The sequence below is a fragment of the Triturus cristatus genome, chromosome 9 (genome assembly GCF_964204655.1).
Source record: "Triturus cristatus chromosome 9, aTriCri1.1, whole genome shotgun sequence".
In the NCBI taxonomy this organism is placed as follows: Eukaryota; Metazoa; Chordata; class Amphibia; order Caudata; family Salamandridae; genus Triturus; species Triturus cristatus.
The window spans coordinates 214,399,176-214,413,994 of record NC_140592.1 but is presented as its reverse complement, the minus strand read 5'-3'; the positions used below and the strand labels follow the sequence as shown (position 1 = coordinate 214,413,994).

At 42.7% G+C, this 14,819-nt stretch overlaps 1 protein-coding gene across 1 annotated transcript in view; it reads right to left on the bottom strand.

Annotated features, from left to right (window-relative positions):
- Positions 1 to 644: 644 nt before the first annotated feature.
- Positions 645 to 14,819, bottom strand: part of ACOX2 (acyl-CoA oxidase 2) — a 243,585-nt gene continuing 229,410 nt past the window's right edge. The window contains exon 14 of the mRNA XM_085624741.1: positions 645 to 1,121. Within this exon, the coding sequence (XP_085480867.1) occupies positions 1,059 to 1,121 (63 nt within the window). The 3' untranslated portion in view covers positions 645 to 1,058. The remainder of the gene's footprint in view (positions 1,122 to 14,819) is intronic.

The window sequence follows — 14,819 nt, the reverse complement described above, 5'->3', positions numbered from 1 at the left end:
TAATGTTAGGGTGTGTGCCTGACTCTAGCATAGAGTTTGGACAGGAGGGGTACCCTTCCTAGACAAAATACTATGCCTAGACATACTTCAAAGATTTTCCTACTTTGTATGTTTGCTGCACTGTGCAGAACGCATGTAAATGTGAAAAATAAAGGAGAAATGAAAACATTTCTCCTTTTAACGCCTGCTTTACATTGGCGTTAATTTTGGACACTGTACCCAGTCTACTAATGTTAGTAGATAGTGTTTAGCGTCAAAAAGCATAGATGGTTGAATGGGAATGCCCATATAACTGCACTTTCACACAAAGTAGCGTTTTGTGTTGCTTTCTGTTACCTTTCTATACAAACCAACGCTAATACCATTTAGTGTTGGTTTGTTAATCCCCCACAAGGTGTAGCTTTGGGTTAGCGTTACCAAAGTAACGCTAACCCGAAGCTAAACATTTGTGTATCTGGACAACAGTGTTTCTTCCAATATGACTTAAAAGATGTAGTAATTACCCATCTGTTGCATCTTATTTTAAAGGACTGGCTTTGAAATGTAGATTGCAGAAACACAGTGAAGATATATTTTAATTAGAATTGTACGTATCCTAGGTTTAATACCATCTTTCCAACACAATCATTAATCACCATACGTCATTAGTGAAAAAATTAATCTTTATTATCTACAAATTGAAATCTTGAAGTAGCAATGAGAATCGTTTCAAAGCATAAATATTTATATGCCATGGTACTGGACGGTTTGGAACAAGTGAATCAAGCTGTTGTATCATCCATAGACAGACAGACAGACACACTCTCTCTCTCCCGCTCTATATTTTATTTTCATAGCAGACTATTTGTGATATTCCAAACCTAAATTGCTTAGTTTACAGATTAAAGTAGCATTTACACTTGATTCAGTTGGTAATTCATTATTTCAGTATTCATATACATACTTATTTATTATATTGAACTGTTGGTATTAAGTGTTGCTTTTCTGTCACCACCATAGTGATATGTGCTCTTTTTGCACTCCAAGTACAGATTTCTCCGAAATCAAAATTGGCAACGTCATAGCTTTGATAGAGTACTTTGTAAGAGAGGTTTAAGGTAATTTTCATAGGCAGAGTTCACCTGCAAAAAGAAATGAAAGCACAGATTAAAAGTTGCAATAAGAATTCAGTTCCCGCTCAGAACAAGCCAGTCAACAGTTTTGTTTACATTTTTTCTAAATAAACATTATGCTTCTCCAGCCTAAAATCCTTTATGGTCATGTGAGTAGCATGTCTAATGCAATCGAAACGTTTAACAGCCTTTTTTTTATGTTAAAGGGCATCTTTCATTCGAAAGCCCTTGAAAAGGGCATCATGTTTAAGTCTGACTGAAGACTGCTTTAATTATAAACAAGCATTGGTAAAGTCAACATGTCTGGCCTATTTATTATACACAATTGCACACATGCAAAACACTTAAAAAAAAAAAAAAGGACAAAATGTTCTGAACACACATGTCCTTATCGCCCCATCTCTTACATATAAAACACTCCTACATTTAAAGGCATGCGCAATGCCCATACAAGAAAGTGTAATATGGGCAGATTAAGCCGACAAGTCAGTTTAGGCTCTTGCTCATGAACGAGGCTACCATGAGCTGGGCAATAAATGTTTCATTGTGAAATAAGCAAAATGAAAGAAGGGTAAGTCAGACATGGGAGGCTGGATGTAAAGCTGGCACACATACTTCAGATTTAATACAGCTGTGAAGTTCACAAACAATAAATAAAGATAAAAGTAAATTGAAACCGTAACACTGCAACAAACGGAGAACCTGGTTAAAAAAACCAAGCATTGGCATAGCCAATAGGTCTCGCCTTTGGGACCTTATAAGTGTTTAGCCATGCAACACTTGAGGTTGTTGCAACAAGGAGATTGTGCTGGATAACGTCAGCACAATATCCTTGGTGAAACAACATCAACTGTTGCATGGCTAAACACTTATAAGGTACAAGGTTTAGCCATGCAACAGGGATGTTGTTGCACCACGGATATTGTGCTGCAAAACTAAATACTTATAAGGTCCCAAAAGCGAGACCTATTGACTATGCCAATGCTTGTTGCTATCGTGCAAGTCACTCAGTGATAACTGCAGCATCCTCCCAACCAGCCTTTCCGAAAATGGATTCCAACTTACTCAATTGTGGATGTGTCCATAACAGGATCTCTAGGGCATAGGCTTCTTTCATGTTGGTCTGGAGCAAGCACTGCTTCCACCAATACCAAGTAATCCTCAGGAATGTGAGGTCAACCCATCTGCCATCGATCAGATACATTAACTCAGTTAACAGTCCCTTTCCACCTACCCTTGCCCCATATATTTGATCTCGTCTGACGGTGGTTACTCACCCACTTCTTCACCCACTGCAGTTTGGTAGCAGTGTAATAGTTTTTATAATTCATGTTGTTTACCTATGGCAGAGGTCTTCAATCTGTGGGGGGGCGACCCCCAGGGGGGCCGTGGAGTCACAGGAAGGGGGGCGCGCATTCCCCAGCCAAGCCCTGTGCCAGAGAGAGCCTTGCATTGGGAGCTTCTCTAAAGAGCAATCTGATTGTGAACACTTCTCACCAGCTGATGAAGGAGGATGGGTCTTGGCGACAACGACCATTAGGAGGCAGTCAGGCTCTGCAGGAGGCCAGTACTAGCTTAATTGACCTCGTGCTGGGCCTGTTCATGCACTGCGTCTACAAAGGAAGGTGCGATGGGGGCTGGAGCAGGCCGTTCTCAGGGAGGGGAACATGGGATGAAAATCAGAGGCCAGAACCACCCAACTTCGAACTTTCCTTACCTTCTTTCTGCTATTTCGAAATTTGTAATTTTTCCTTTTTTTTTTTTACATAGTTTACACAAATACTTTCGATTTTCGATTGTTTTATTCTGGCGCATAAAAAACCTGTACTGGAAAGGCATTTGTAGAATATTTATATTTCAAATACATGTTTGAAGATTATTTGTAAGATTTATTTCTATTAACTTTTAATTTTTTATTCTTTGCTCTCATTGAGGCATAATTCTGTCAAATGTTATATTTATACAGTGCAATCGCACGACCTTTCATGTATGAAGATGGTTTCCGCAGTGAAAGCACTCGCAAATATATTTAAATAGACGTTCCCCTACTTTCTGGAAAAAAGACAACCCACCTGGGACGGTTAATTCTAATAGTTAATATGCTTCAGCTGGAGTGTCATTCAAGGAGTGTCATGTGCTGTGAAACGGAAGCAAGCAGATAGTTAACTCGCAGGGTGCAGCAGGTTGACTGAAAGAAATACAAACGTGTGCTAGGTGCAAAGGTAAATAAAGGGTGCTTGAAGGCAGGTATTGGTTTTAATTGATCGAATCATTCAAAGCTTTGTGTTGACACAGATGCATTCTTTTTGAGTGGTAGTGCAAAGAGAACAATTGAGCTGTGAAGTGTGTGCTTTCAATTGTAATTGAATTTGTATAACGCTTACTACCCCAGGAGGTGTTGAAGGGGCAGTTTTGTAAAAAATATGTACAATCTGGGTATTACTAAAATGCAAGTTTTAAATAATGACTTGCATATTCACAGTGCTTTCTGTAACAAGCTGTAACCTTCTAGCACAGAAAATGCACACATCACTATTCTCCACTGCACCATTAAAGAATTAATTATGTGGGTCCCTGGTTACACATAGACCTCTGAAGTGCATTAAACCAATAAAGGTGTCATAATGTACTATTGTGCATTTCCCACTGAGTAACACCTTTTTAAATGTATTTTTCACTTAAACTACCAGTTATTTTATACGTAGCTACCTGCCAGTGAAAAACCTAAACATTTTTACAGAATACACTGTTTAATAATATTTCCCCACCGTAAAAATGATTTGCCCCAGGAATTAAGGGTGTTTATGGTTATTGATGGAGAGTAACAGGTTCTAGAATATTTTGTCAGGAGGGGGTCCTTACACCTAAAAATGTTTGAGGAGGGGGTCTCGGCATCAAAAAGTTTGAAGACCTCTGACCTATGTTAAGGTTACCAGCAGTGAAGTTACTGGTACATAACACACAATCCCACTCCACATAATTCCAGTACACTCAATACCACATAATTACTATCTACATAATTCCACAGCACGCCGTGCCACATAATTCAGCTACACAAATCCACTCCACGCCACACAATTACACAAAGAACTAATCCAGTCCAACCCACATATTTCCACTAAACACCACATACATACACTCCATAACACATAGGTAAAAGACATTGCCATTTACAATGCTAATAGCTCTAACTCAAACAAATGCTTGTTTTTCCTACTGTGGAGAAAGCCCTTCCACTGGACTCAAAAGCAAATGTGGGGATGATGTATTCCCCTTAAAAGGAGTTACTCAAAGCTGTTGGCTGGAACAACCTTCTGACATTTTCTTGTTGGAAAAAGGTTGGATTTTTATGTGTGTATGCCCACAAACATGAGACCTGCCAGGGTGCTACCGTGCCACCATCACATGGTATCGGCATTCTTCACACAGTCACCCAGGGAAGAGCCGGCATCACATAGTGTGCACCGGGTGAGCTAGAAACTGTTGCACATAGTGTGGTGATAACTTGGAGTTGTGGTTTTGCAACCTCTCTCGCACATAGGCAGTAGCGTCTCAATCTTTTGTTTATATTTTTGGGAGAAAATAGGAGGGTATCTTCATGCTATGGCGCAATGTAAGCTCCATGTCATTTCCTTGGCCCATCCAAGTGGATTTCAGATACTGCACCACGACAGGAAGGGCAGCGATGAGTTCAAAGATCACCATCTCACATGGTAAAAATTGTTTGAGTTGGCAGGTCTGATCCTATATGTTTTATGGCGTTCACAAACTTGCAAGACAAACCCCTACTGGCAGTGCGCCTTTTCCACCCTCTGCATGAGATCTACTGCTGCAGGTTTCTCTGTACTTGTGGCAGAGAAATGTACAGCAATGAATGCATTTAAACCTGCTAAGCAGACAACTTTCGAAGTTCTGACAGGCTTAAATAAGACATTTCGTCCTTAGAACTAGCGACTGGAAATACCTTTGTGAATAAGGTCCAATATGTTTTTTAAACATAGAACACGTTGCGTAAAACGAGAAATGTAGCAATAATAGAGAGCAAAACATATCACATGCATATTTAAATAGGAAGGAAAAACTAAGCAAATATTTGCCCGTAGAAATATCTCGAGTTGTTTGTTATAATCCACCACAACCTTTGAAAATGCAGTGCGTCATGCACTACTGAAGTGATCAGTTAAACATGTCCCTGTATTACCTTTGAACTCGGCCTGTTAGTTGCATGAGATGAAAGGGGCCCAGACAAACCAGACACCATCATTTTGGACTGCCTGATACAAGACTGCATCTCTCGACGAGAAACAAAGGAAGGTTTCACCGTAGGGACTGGGAGGTGCGATTATGGAAGCGAACAAGAAGCCATTCACGAGCCAGCGTGATATAGAAACTGAGCTAAGAAAGAGAGAGGAGTCTTGTCTTTAATATACACTTGCAACAGAGAGCACCACACATCAGTGGCTGCATTGGCAAGGAAACAAAGAGCACCGAAAAGGAGCAGTGTACACCTTCGAGGGCTCAGCCGCTGATAAACGTCATGGAAGAGCAGGGGCAGCTCTGGAGCCATGTATCAGCCTTCCAGGTGACCAGTTACAAGTGGTTTCTGTTGAGTCTATTTGTTGGACTTCAATTTTCTGGGCCATTTAATGCTTTGAAGAAAATTCTCTGTGACCGATTTCTATCAGTGCCTCTTGCTTTTTGTCTGCTTGGCATATGTGGTGCCCCTAATAGCACACACAACAAGCATAGGCAAAGCAATTGATCTGTTCACAGCAAGCTGGTGGGATGGTCATTTTTATTACTTTTTTTTACTGCAAGACACTAAAATAAGCACATGCTCGCACGCAGCAGGGGGGAGAGAGGAGGGGGCCTGCCCGATTCATTTGCGGGAGCGAGTGGCTGGCGCCACGATAATTGATAACATATGGCACCAGCCGCTCGCTCCCGCAAGTGAATCGCCACACGTGCACGCGTTGACATTGAAGGCAATGGAACGCGTGCACTTTTTTGGCAGCAAAGCTGTGCTGATGACTAAAGGTCTCTCCTATGCAACGCATGAGCGCTGCGTAGGCGAGACCTAAACACAAGGAGCACAAAACGGGAAAGTATGTGAAGAAACCCAGAATACCAAAAGATTACCACAAGATGCTAATAAAAAAACTATACGAAAAAGTCCACAAGTGTCTGCTGTCACCATGAAACCCGCTAAGCCAATGGCACAGTGCTACACATTGCAATAAAAGCACTCTTAATCGTCTCCTTAGTAACGTTTTATAAAAGTTCCTTTTATTACGCTTTAACTGGTACCAATGTGCTCCTGGCTCACAGAACTGTAGGAGTTTCCACAATTGCTGCAATGGAGACATGAGCAGAAATACCGAACTGGGAAATTATTTCAGAGCATTCACACCTCAAGAAATTCTATTTCTTTTGTGCATTCAGTTAACTTTATTTCAGAAAAAGGGTGTTTGTTTTTGTGCCCCTTTTTCCGTCTATTTCGTACTTGAGTAATCCAGATTAGGAACTTCAGCAGGTAAGTATGTCTTTATTCAAGTATTTCCAAAAAAGGAAGGGCCAACACGTCCAACTCCACGATATCCAGGAAGCAACTGGCATCCAACAGAATTTGTCTGTGCTCACTGTATTTACTGTCTTTTTTACGTGAAAAACATTCTGCACTATGCTATTGACATTCCATACAACAGCTGAAGTATTGAAAATAAACACAACACATCTTCCTTCTTACACAAAAACAAAAGTACAATAAAACTATGATAGCATTTAAAATCTGTGGTAAACATAGGAAAATAAGCAAAAATAAAACTTCTAATACATTCAGGTGATCTAATCTTGTAAGTATGCAGGTCGTCTAGTTTCTCCTCCAGTCCTGCTATTCAACTGAGCTTCACCTCCCGCAACACTACCACCAACATCTTCATCGTGCAGTGCATTCTCACTCATCTCACCATCCCAATGGACATCCTCACAATGGTAACCATTTGTTTGTTCACCACCGCACTCTACTCCACCATAAGTCTTCCACAACTCATCAAACCAGTTATGCTCATCTTTGTTAACTTTTCCATCTCCTCTTCTTTCTTGCTTTCACAAACTCTACTGTCACTTAACCTCGCTGAATTAGTAAAAAGTTCCTTAACCTTTATGGGCTTGGTAACCTGCTATCACCTTTCCTGACACTAAATGGTATCTTCACTCTCACCATATCTCCGGTCTTAATCTGACACTTGCTTCTTTTACCCTTTGTGATTTTCAAAATGTTATGCTTTACCTCAACTGGAGACCAATGCAACAACCTGGAATTCACTAACCATCCTTGATTATCCTTCATGAAAGGAATTTTACCCCTCATAATAGTAAATGGGCTACACCTAGTAAATGTCAGAATCTTGCAATACATCCACACAGTTCTGTTGACTCTCACCTTCCATCTCAACTTCTTGCCCCTAGCCATTTGCAACAATCCCTTTATCCCTCTATTAACATTCTCGACTTCTCCATTTCTGTTAGGATGATCGAGCTATGTTCAATTTTATTATGCAAAAGGGGGATATTGCTTTCAGTATGGGATTTTGGCCTACATTTCTACATACTTGCTGTACAATGGATGATGTTATGTTATAGGTGATTGAGACGTTCCCTGCTACCACTTGACTGTATTTAAAACTTTGTTAGGGACAGAATTAAGAGGTCCCGTTGTGAAGTGCAAGCCACCTGCAGTAGGTCCATCGCTAGTAGCCACTGATGGCTGCAGAGGAGCCTCATCTTGTGCCCGAGATTCGTTCTTGAGAATCAGATAGGTTTGTTGTGCTGCTGAAGTGTTTTTCGAAATATTCAAGCTAGACTATTTGGGTTTAACATTGTATATGTTTTTGTTTAGCATTCTCAGTTTTTTCAATCAACGCTTGCAGAAGTAAGGTTCGAATTATTCTCATTCTTGACAGCTTGATATGGACACAGTTTTCATCATTGATTGATAAGGCATCTGTTACTGGCGGCATTCTAAGTTGGGCCGAGTCGGATTCGTCAGTCGGTCCTCGAGCTTCCACCTGGTTGAGTGCGTTTGATTCTTGATGATGCTTACAGGACAGTGTATTTAAACCAATTTGACTAAATTGACAGTTTTGCGGAAAAAGCATTGTAGTCTGTGCCACCCGTCTGGGCGTTGCTGCATAAAATGCCATTACATTTAACTTTCAGCTTATGCATATTTTCATTGGAAGGAGCTGCGATAGGTTGATTATGTTATTCAGTTGTGTTAGTCTGGATGTGTTTTCCATTAGTGTTGTGATTTTTTTTACTCCCATCCCTACCAGGGAATTGTTTAGAAGGATCCATGTGGCTAAGGGCCTGATTATGACTACAACGGTCCAATGAATCGCTGTAGCCATTGTGGCGGTGCCACGGGACCACTGCTACCGTCAGGGATCTGCGATCCCTGGCAGTCTTGCAGCAGCCTGAGTCCCGCAATATGCTGGCGGTGCCACTGCAGCACCACCAAGAATATTACGAGTTTCCTCACCGCCACCGTTTTCATGGCTGTAAACCCGCCATGAAAACTGTGAGGGTGAGGAAACTAAGGGGGGGGGCTTAAAGGGCTCCTGGTGCCTCAGGGCGACGGGGATGCATGCAGGGGGCACATGGTGTCTGCATGCACACCCATTTACTGCACGGCATGAACTTAACAGACACGCTATGCAAGAACTTGCTTTGGAGTTTCCATTGCGGTGCCTTTCTAAGGCTCACTGCCTGGGACTGCCAAAGCACCACGCGAGACCAGGAGAAATCTCCCAATCTGGCGGGCGTTGTCCGTACAGCTTTGGTGGTGTGGCACGGTGGCGCTGGCGTGGCCCTAAATCTGAATGTATTGATTTTGGTAAAGCACCTATTCACTAATGAGGGATAATTGAACTTCCAGAGTATCAGTATTTTTTGTAAGTGTGGAGCTGATTGCGCTCATTTCAGAAAGTACTGGATATACTGGTGGAGTATCTCTGTCCTTGATCTGCAGATGGCCTTGATTAATTAGATTGAGAGATGTGTCCCTTTTTCCTCTGAGGGAAAAAATAAATATTGAATGGAATTTGTAATAATGCCATTCATATCGATCAGTAGATCTGTGTTGTACAGGGACCTCAGTATAAATGTTTGATAAGCCCTAGACCAAAAGCAAACAGTTAATGCATGAACATGACTAACACAAAGCCACTCTAGACCTCAGGATCACTACCTTTAAAGTACATTGGAGTAGTGACTATTAGCTTCAAAGACCAATTAGACACTTATTGCTAACCAAACTCTGTTGTGAATGAGTAACACCATTGAGAGTTTCCACTTGATACTAAGCCCTCTTACTCTCACGTGAATACTCTTTTATCAACCTTGCAGGGATAAAAAGTTGAAAATATCTGCTAGGATTCAGTGCTCTGACCATCAGTCAGGGAAACAGCATTGACAATAACATGCCTTTACAAGGACGCCTGAACAACGAATATGCATCTTTACAAAAACTTTGTTTTACCACAAACGACTATACAACGAAAATGTAAGCATTTCACCGGTAAGAGTATTATATTGGGGGTGTGTGCGTGTGTGAGAGTGTGTATTATATATATATATATATATATATATATATATTCACTGTAAAAACCATAGGTTTCAGGCACGTTATAGTTAGAAATTATCATTTAAAAAAACCTTTAAAATTCACTGAAAAAACCATAGGTTTCAGGGATGTTATAGTTAGTTGGACATTTGACTCATAAAACCAGAGAAATTCCCCTGCTATAGTTAGTTGAGCTAACTATAACTCGCGCCCCCGCAATGCACTGCTGATGACGTCACATATTACATCATTCATGACATGGTCAGTGACCTCACTGATGACATCTCAAATGACATCACTGATGACATCATCCAGTGAATGTGTGTTTCTATAACATGTATATACGTTTTATATATATATGCCAAGGTGTATTGAAGAATGAATGGGTGTATAAGAGTCGGGATGGATGATTAAGTAGGTGTGTGACTGACTGTATAAGTGAGTGATTAATTGTGTCTTGCTTAATTCATGTGTTAGCGACTGATGCAGACATTCACACAGTTTAGGTTGTCAGTTGGTGTGTAAGCAGTTCAATGGTTTGGTTAGCAACCAAATGAGGATCTATATGAGCTATTGATTGCTTGTCTCAGTACCTGTATGGGCGCCTGAGTGTCTGTGTAGGTGGGTGGGGGGTGTGACTCTGTGCATAGATGTGTGAGTGGATAATTCACTGGGTATATGTGTTCAAGTCTGTATCTGTGAAGGGCTGTATGGCTTGGTGAGTGTGTGTATGAGTGTCTTGGTGAGTAAATGGATGCCTCGGTGGTACATGTGTGAGTAACTCCATATGTGAAAGGCAGTATATATGAGTGTTGGACTGTATAAATGACTATATGTGAGAGTGAGTGATTGTGAGAGTGCCTGTATGGATCAGTGTGTGCTTGTATTAGTTATTGTATTAGTGTGTAAGTATGTGTTAGTATATGTTTAAATAAGTGACGTGGTATGTGTATAACTGTACAGGTGAGTAAATGAAAGTGTGATTATTTCCATTACTGACTAGGTGTGTGAATAACTCTATGAATGACAGGCGGTGTGTGAGTGTCTGTATAGATATGTGACTGGATATGATAATGCTGTATTGATGGCTGACTGTATGTATGAGTGACTGTATGGGTGAATGAATGGATGTGTGTGCAACTGGTATTGGTGTGTTCATGGTTTCGAATATTATAGTCTGTATTTTACAGTGGGTGTATCAAGTGTTATATTAGGGTCTGATAAGGTGCATCAGATTTTGACTTGGATGATGTCATTTGAGATGTCATCAGTGATGTCACTGACCATGTCATGAATGATGCAATATGTGACATCAGCAGTGCATTGCAGGGGCTCGAGTTATAGTTAGCTCAAATAACTATAACAGGAATTTCTCTGGTTTTATATGAGTCAAATGTCCAACTAACTATAACATCCCTGAAACCTATGGTTTTTTCAGTGAATTTCAAAGGTTTTTCAAATGCTAATTTCTAACTTTAACGTGCCTGAAAACTATGGTTTTTACTGTGAATTTCTAAGGCTTTTTAAATGCTAAATTCTAACTATAACGTGCCTGAAACCTATGGTTTTTTCTGTGAATTTCAAAGGTTTTTTAAATGCTAGTTTCTAATTATAATGTTCATTAAACCTATCTTTTTTTCTGTGTTTTTTAATTATCAACCCATTCTTAACTTGGTGAAAACTGCAAATCTCACCACTCGTCCATCGATACCTTACGCCAACATAATCGCCACTAACGAGAGCCACAACTAACGTTAATGAAATGCAAAGTAGGCGTTCCCATGCAAAAAAACCACGAAAACACCACTTCCCCATATTTTCAACGACCAGCCAAATCTGCAATGCAATCCAAAAATCAGGCGATAAGCCAAGTTAGCAGTAACAAATTAACATCAACTTTTAACTGGTGTAAGGAGGTCGACTATCTACTCCGTGAATTGGACCCAACTCACAGACACATCTAAAGACCAACACGTGATAGAGCTACTGATCATGCAGGTCCGACACGCAACAAGACCACAACACCCAGCGCCACCACCAACAGAACCTCCCCCCCGCATCCCCCCCACCTACCACCAAGGCAGCGCAAAACAGGACAACTGACTTTCCCAAAACACCATGCCCCTCAGCCACACAATAGCTGAATGTTGGGAGATGTGGCAACCAACTATATATGAAGGAGGCAAGTCACCCTTCAACAATAAAGCACACAATGCCAAGTGTAACGCTGATGTGCTGCACAGACCTCACTATGCAAAGCACAAACCTCTCCATGTGGAGATATACTGTTGATACTTGTAGTGTAGTGCACAGTGGACGCAACCATGTTACCTCAGACAGTGGGGAAGATCTCGGTCATGTAGCTGTGTTGTCCCCCCCTAGAAGCGGAAGCGGAGTGGGCTGCTCCAGCGTACGCCACTCCAGCGTAGCAGTATGAATTAATAGGCCAGGCCCTAGGCGTGGTTCACTTGAGGGAAGACCAACGAGTCTGTCACAGTGGCAGCCCTCACCCTGGCACGTGGCTGCCACCATAACCGCGGGCCTCCTCGACACAGGTCCCCTGTGAACCCAGCGGCACAGTACCGCAGACTTATGTCTGTACCGACTACTGCCTTCGATCTACACTGCGGACAGCAGTGCTCACAATTCCGATGCAGTGGTGCTTGCAGATGTCGCAGTCCGGTTCGCAAGACAATTTGCTTCCAGACCACGCATCATCGCACGGTGCGCACATGCTGTGTGCTTCAGGTGCTACTAACTCACTGCACCATAAATCATCGCCACGTAGCTGTGCGCCCATCCTGACCGCTGCCTCCGCCCTACACTGGGGTTACATGGTTCACAATTCAAGATTAGTAGCGCCACAAATTGTGTAAGACACTATAATGGGTTAAGAAGACCACATGCTCACAATCTGTGCAGCTCAAGTCAACTTCACCTGCCTGTGGGCCTTTGCTGAACGCTGCCTCCGGCCTACACTGTGGAAGACCGACGACACTTGGTGCCAACTAACCCTGTTCAACACAAGCCGATCCCACATGTGTAAGTGTGTCCTGAGTCCTAAATTGCAGCGACCAGAGCACCAGACTCCCTTCGATCAGTGAGGGGTATTTCCATATGGAAGGCCGGCGACACGTGGTGCCACTGAACCTGCACTATGCAGGCCGGTGGGGCCACCAACATATGCACGTGGCTGTGGGCCCTGGCTCACCGCTACCTCTGGCCTACACTGTGGAAGACCGGCGACAAATGGTGCCACTAACCGTCTTCAACACAAGCCGATCCCACATGTGGAAAACTGTGTCCTGAGTCCTGAATGGCAGTGACCCCAAGTCCGTGGCACCAAACACAGCACCGTACTCCCTTTGATCAGTGACGCATATTTCGATATGCAAGGCCAGCGACATGTAGTCCCACTAACCCGCTTTAACACAAGCCGATCCCACATGTGTAACTGTGTCCTGAGTCCTGAATGGCAGTGACCCCAACTTCGTGGCAGCGACCACAGCAACAGACTCCCTTCAGTCTTATTTGTTGTTCTTTTCTTTACATAATTTTTTTTATATGTAAATCTATACATGACCAAGATTCTTCTTTGTCCATCCGCACAGGGACACTTCCAGGCCCAAGAAGGTTGTTGGGGGTATGATGGTAATGTGGGAAGAGGGTGCATTACCTGCTGATGTGGGGAGAGGCAGCGTCAAAGGGGTATCTATCACAGAAAGAACTCCGATTTGTTTTCACAAATGCCTCGGACAAATGCCAGCTGACGGACTGAATCACAAGATGTTTTTTCTATGCTTATGTAGTGCGAGTTATAAACAGTTTGCACCCAGGCTCGCAGAGGGCCAGCTGCGGCCCGTCCGCTCGACTCACAGACGCAGTACTACGAGCCGTCCGCGTTATTGTAGCTATTCCTGCCCTGTTCCGTCGTACGCCACGCCACGCCACGCCACTGCGATTACGTTCCAACATTGGCCCCACATAGCTATCTGTCACAGGCGTACTCGCTGTTGGTGTGACCAGGTCAGTGGTCTAGTTCTCAACATCTCACAGCCACTCCCTCAGGGCAGGTTTGCACACACACCACACCCATCCGGCACATGCATCACAGGCCATGTGACCACGCAAATATAATAGATCGACAACGTCACATCCTTTATTGCCGGTGCGGACTAGATGGCGGACGCTCCACGTGTCTCAACCATAAAGAGTCTTTGGAAAGTTGCGCAGAAGGTTAGTCGCACCCTGATCTGTATAGCCATCAGGGGCCTACCACCCCCTTGGCACGGACTTCAGATGCACAGGGTTAGTGCCACCTGAAGCTCATATGGCCATCAGGGGCCTACCACCATGTGGCACGAACTTAACTTCCACAGGCTTAGCGGCACCAAAAGCTGATGTGGTCTCCGCCATTGATGACTCAGGACTCAGCGACATGTGTGAGATCTGCTGGGCCGTGGAGAAGATGATGTGGTCTCCGCCATTCATGACTCAGGACTCAGCGACATCTGTGCGATCCGCCAAGCCCCTGATGTGGTCTCCGCCATTCATTACTCAGGACTCAGAGACATATCTGGGATGACTTTTGACGGGCACGTGGAGTGCCCACTGCTGCACACTCTGGTGGCACCAGGTAATTATTTGCCCACAGATTCGCAGAGGCGGCAGTGTCTCTCTCTCTCTCTTCCTTCTTTTCCTTCTATCTCTCTCTCTTCCTTCTCCCTTTCTCACTCCCTTTCTTTCCCTCTCTTTTTCTCTCTGGCTTTTTTTTCTTTCTCTGTTTCTCTGTGCCTCTTTCCTTTGATATGCCCATTACACACGTCCTTATTTTCTGCTTTATTTTCCAGGCTCTGTCGTCGACATCCATGGTCCCCACAGGAGTGTTCTGCCTTGTTGTTTTCTATTATTTTTGTTCCACTTTGTTTATTAGCTTATCATTTATATATATGTTAATTAAAAAATTAATTTTGCAAATAGTTTTTCATTTATCGTTTACATATATATTTATAAAAAAATAAAGTACAAAAAAAATTAACATTTTTGGTTGTTCTCTTCACTGCTGTGTGACTCTTTCTTGCTCT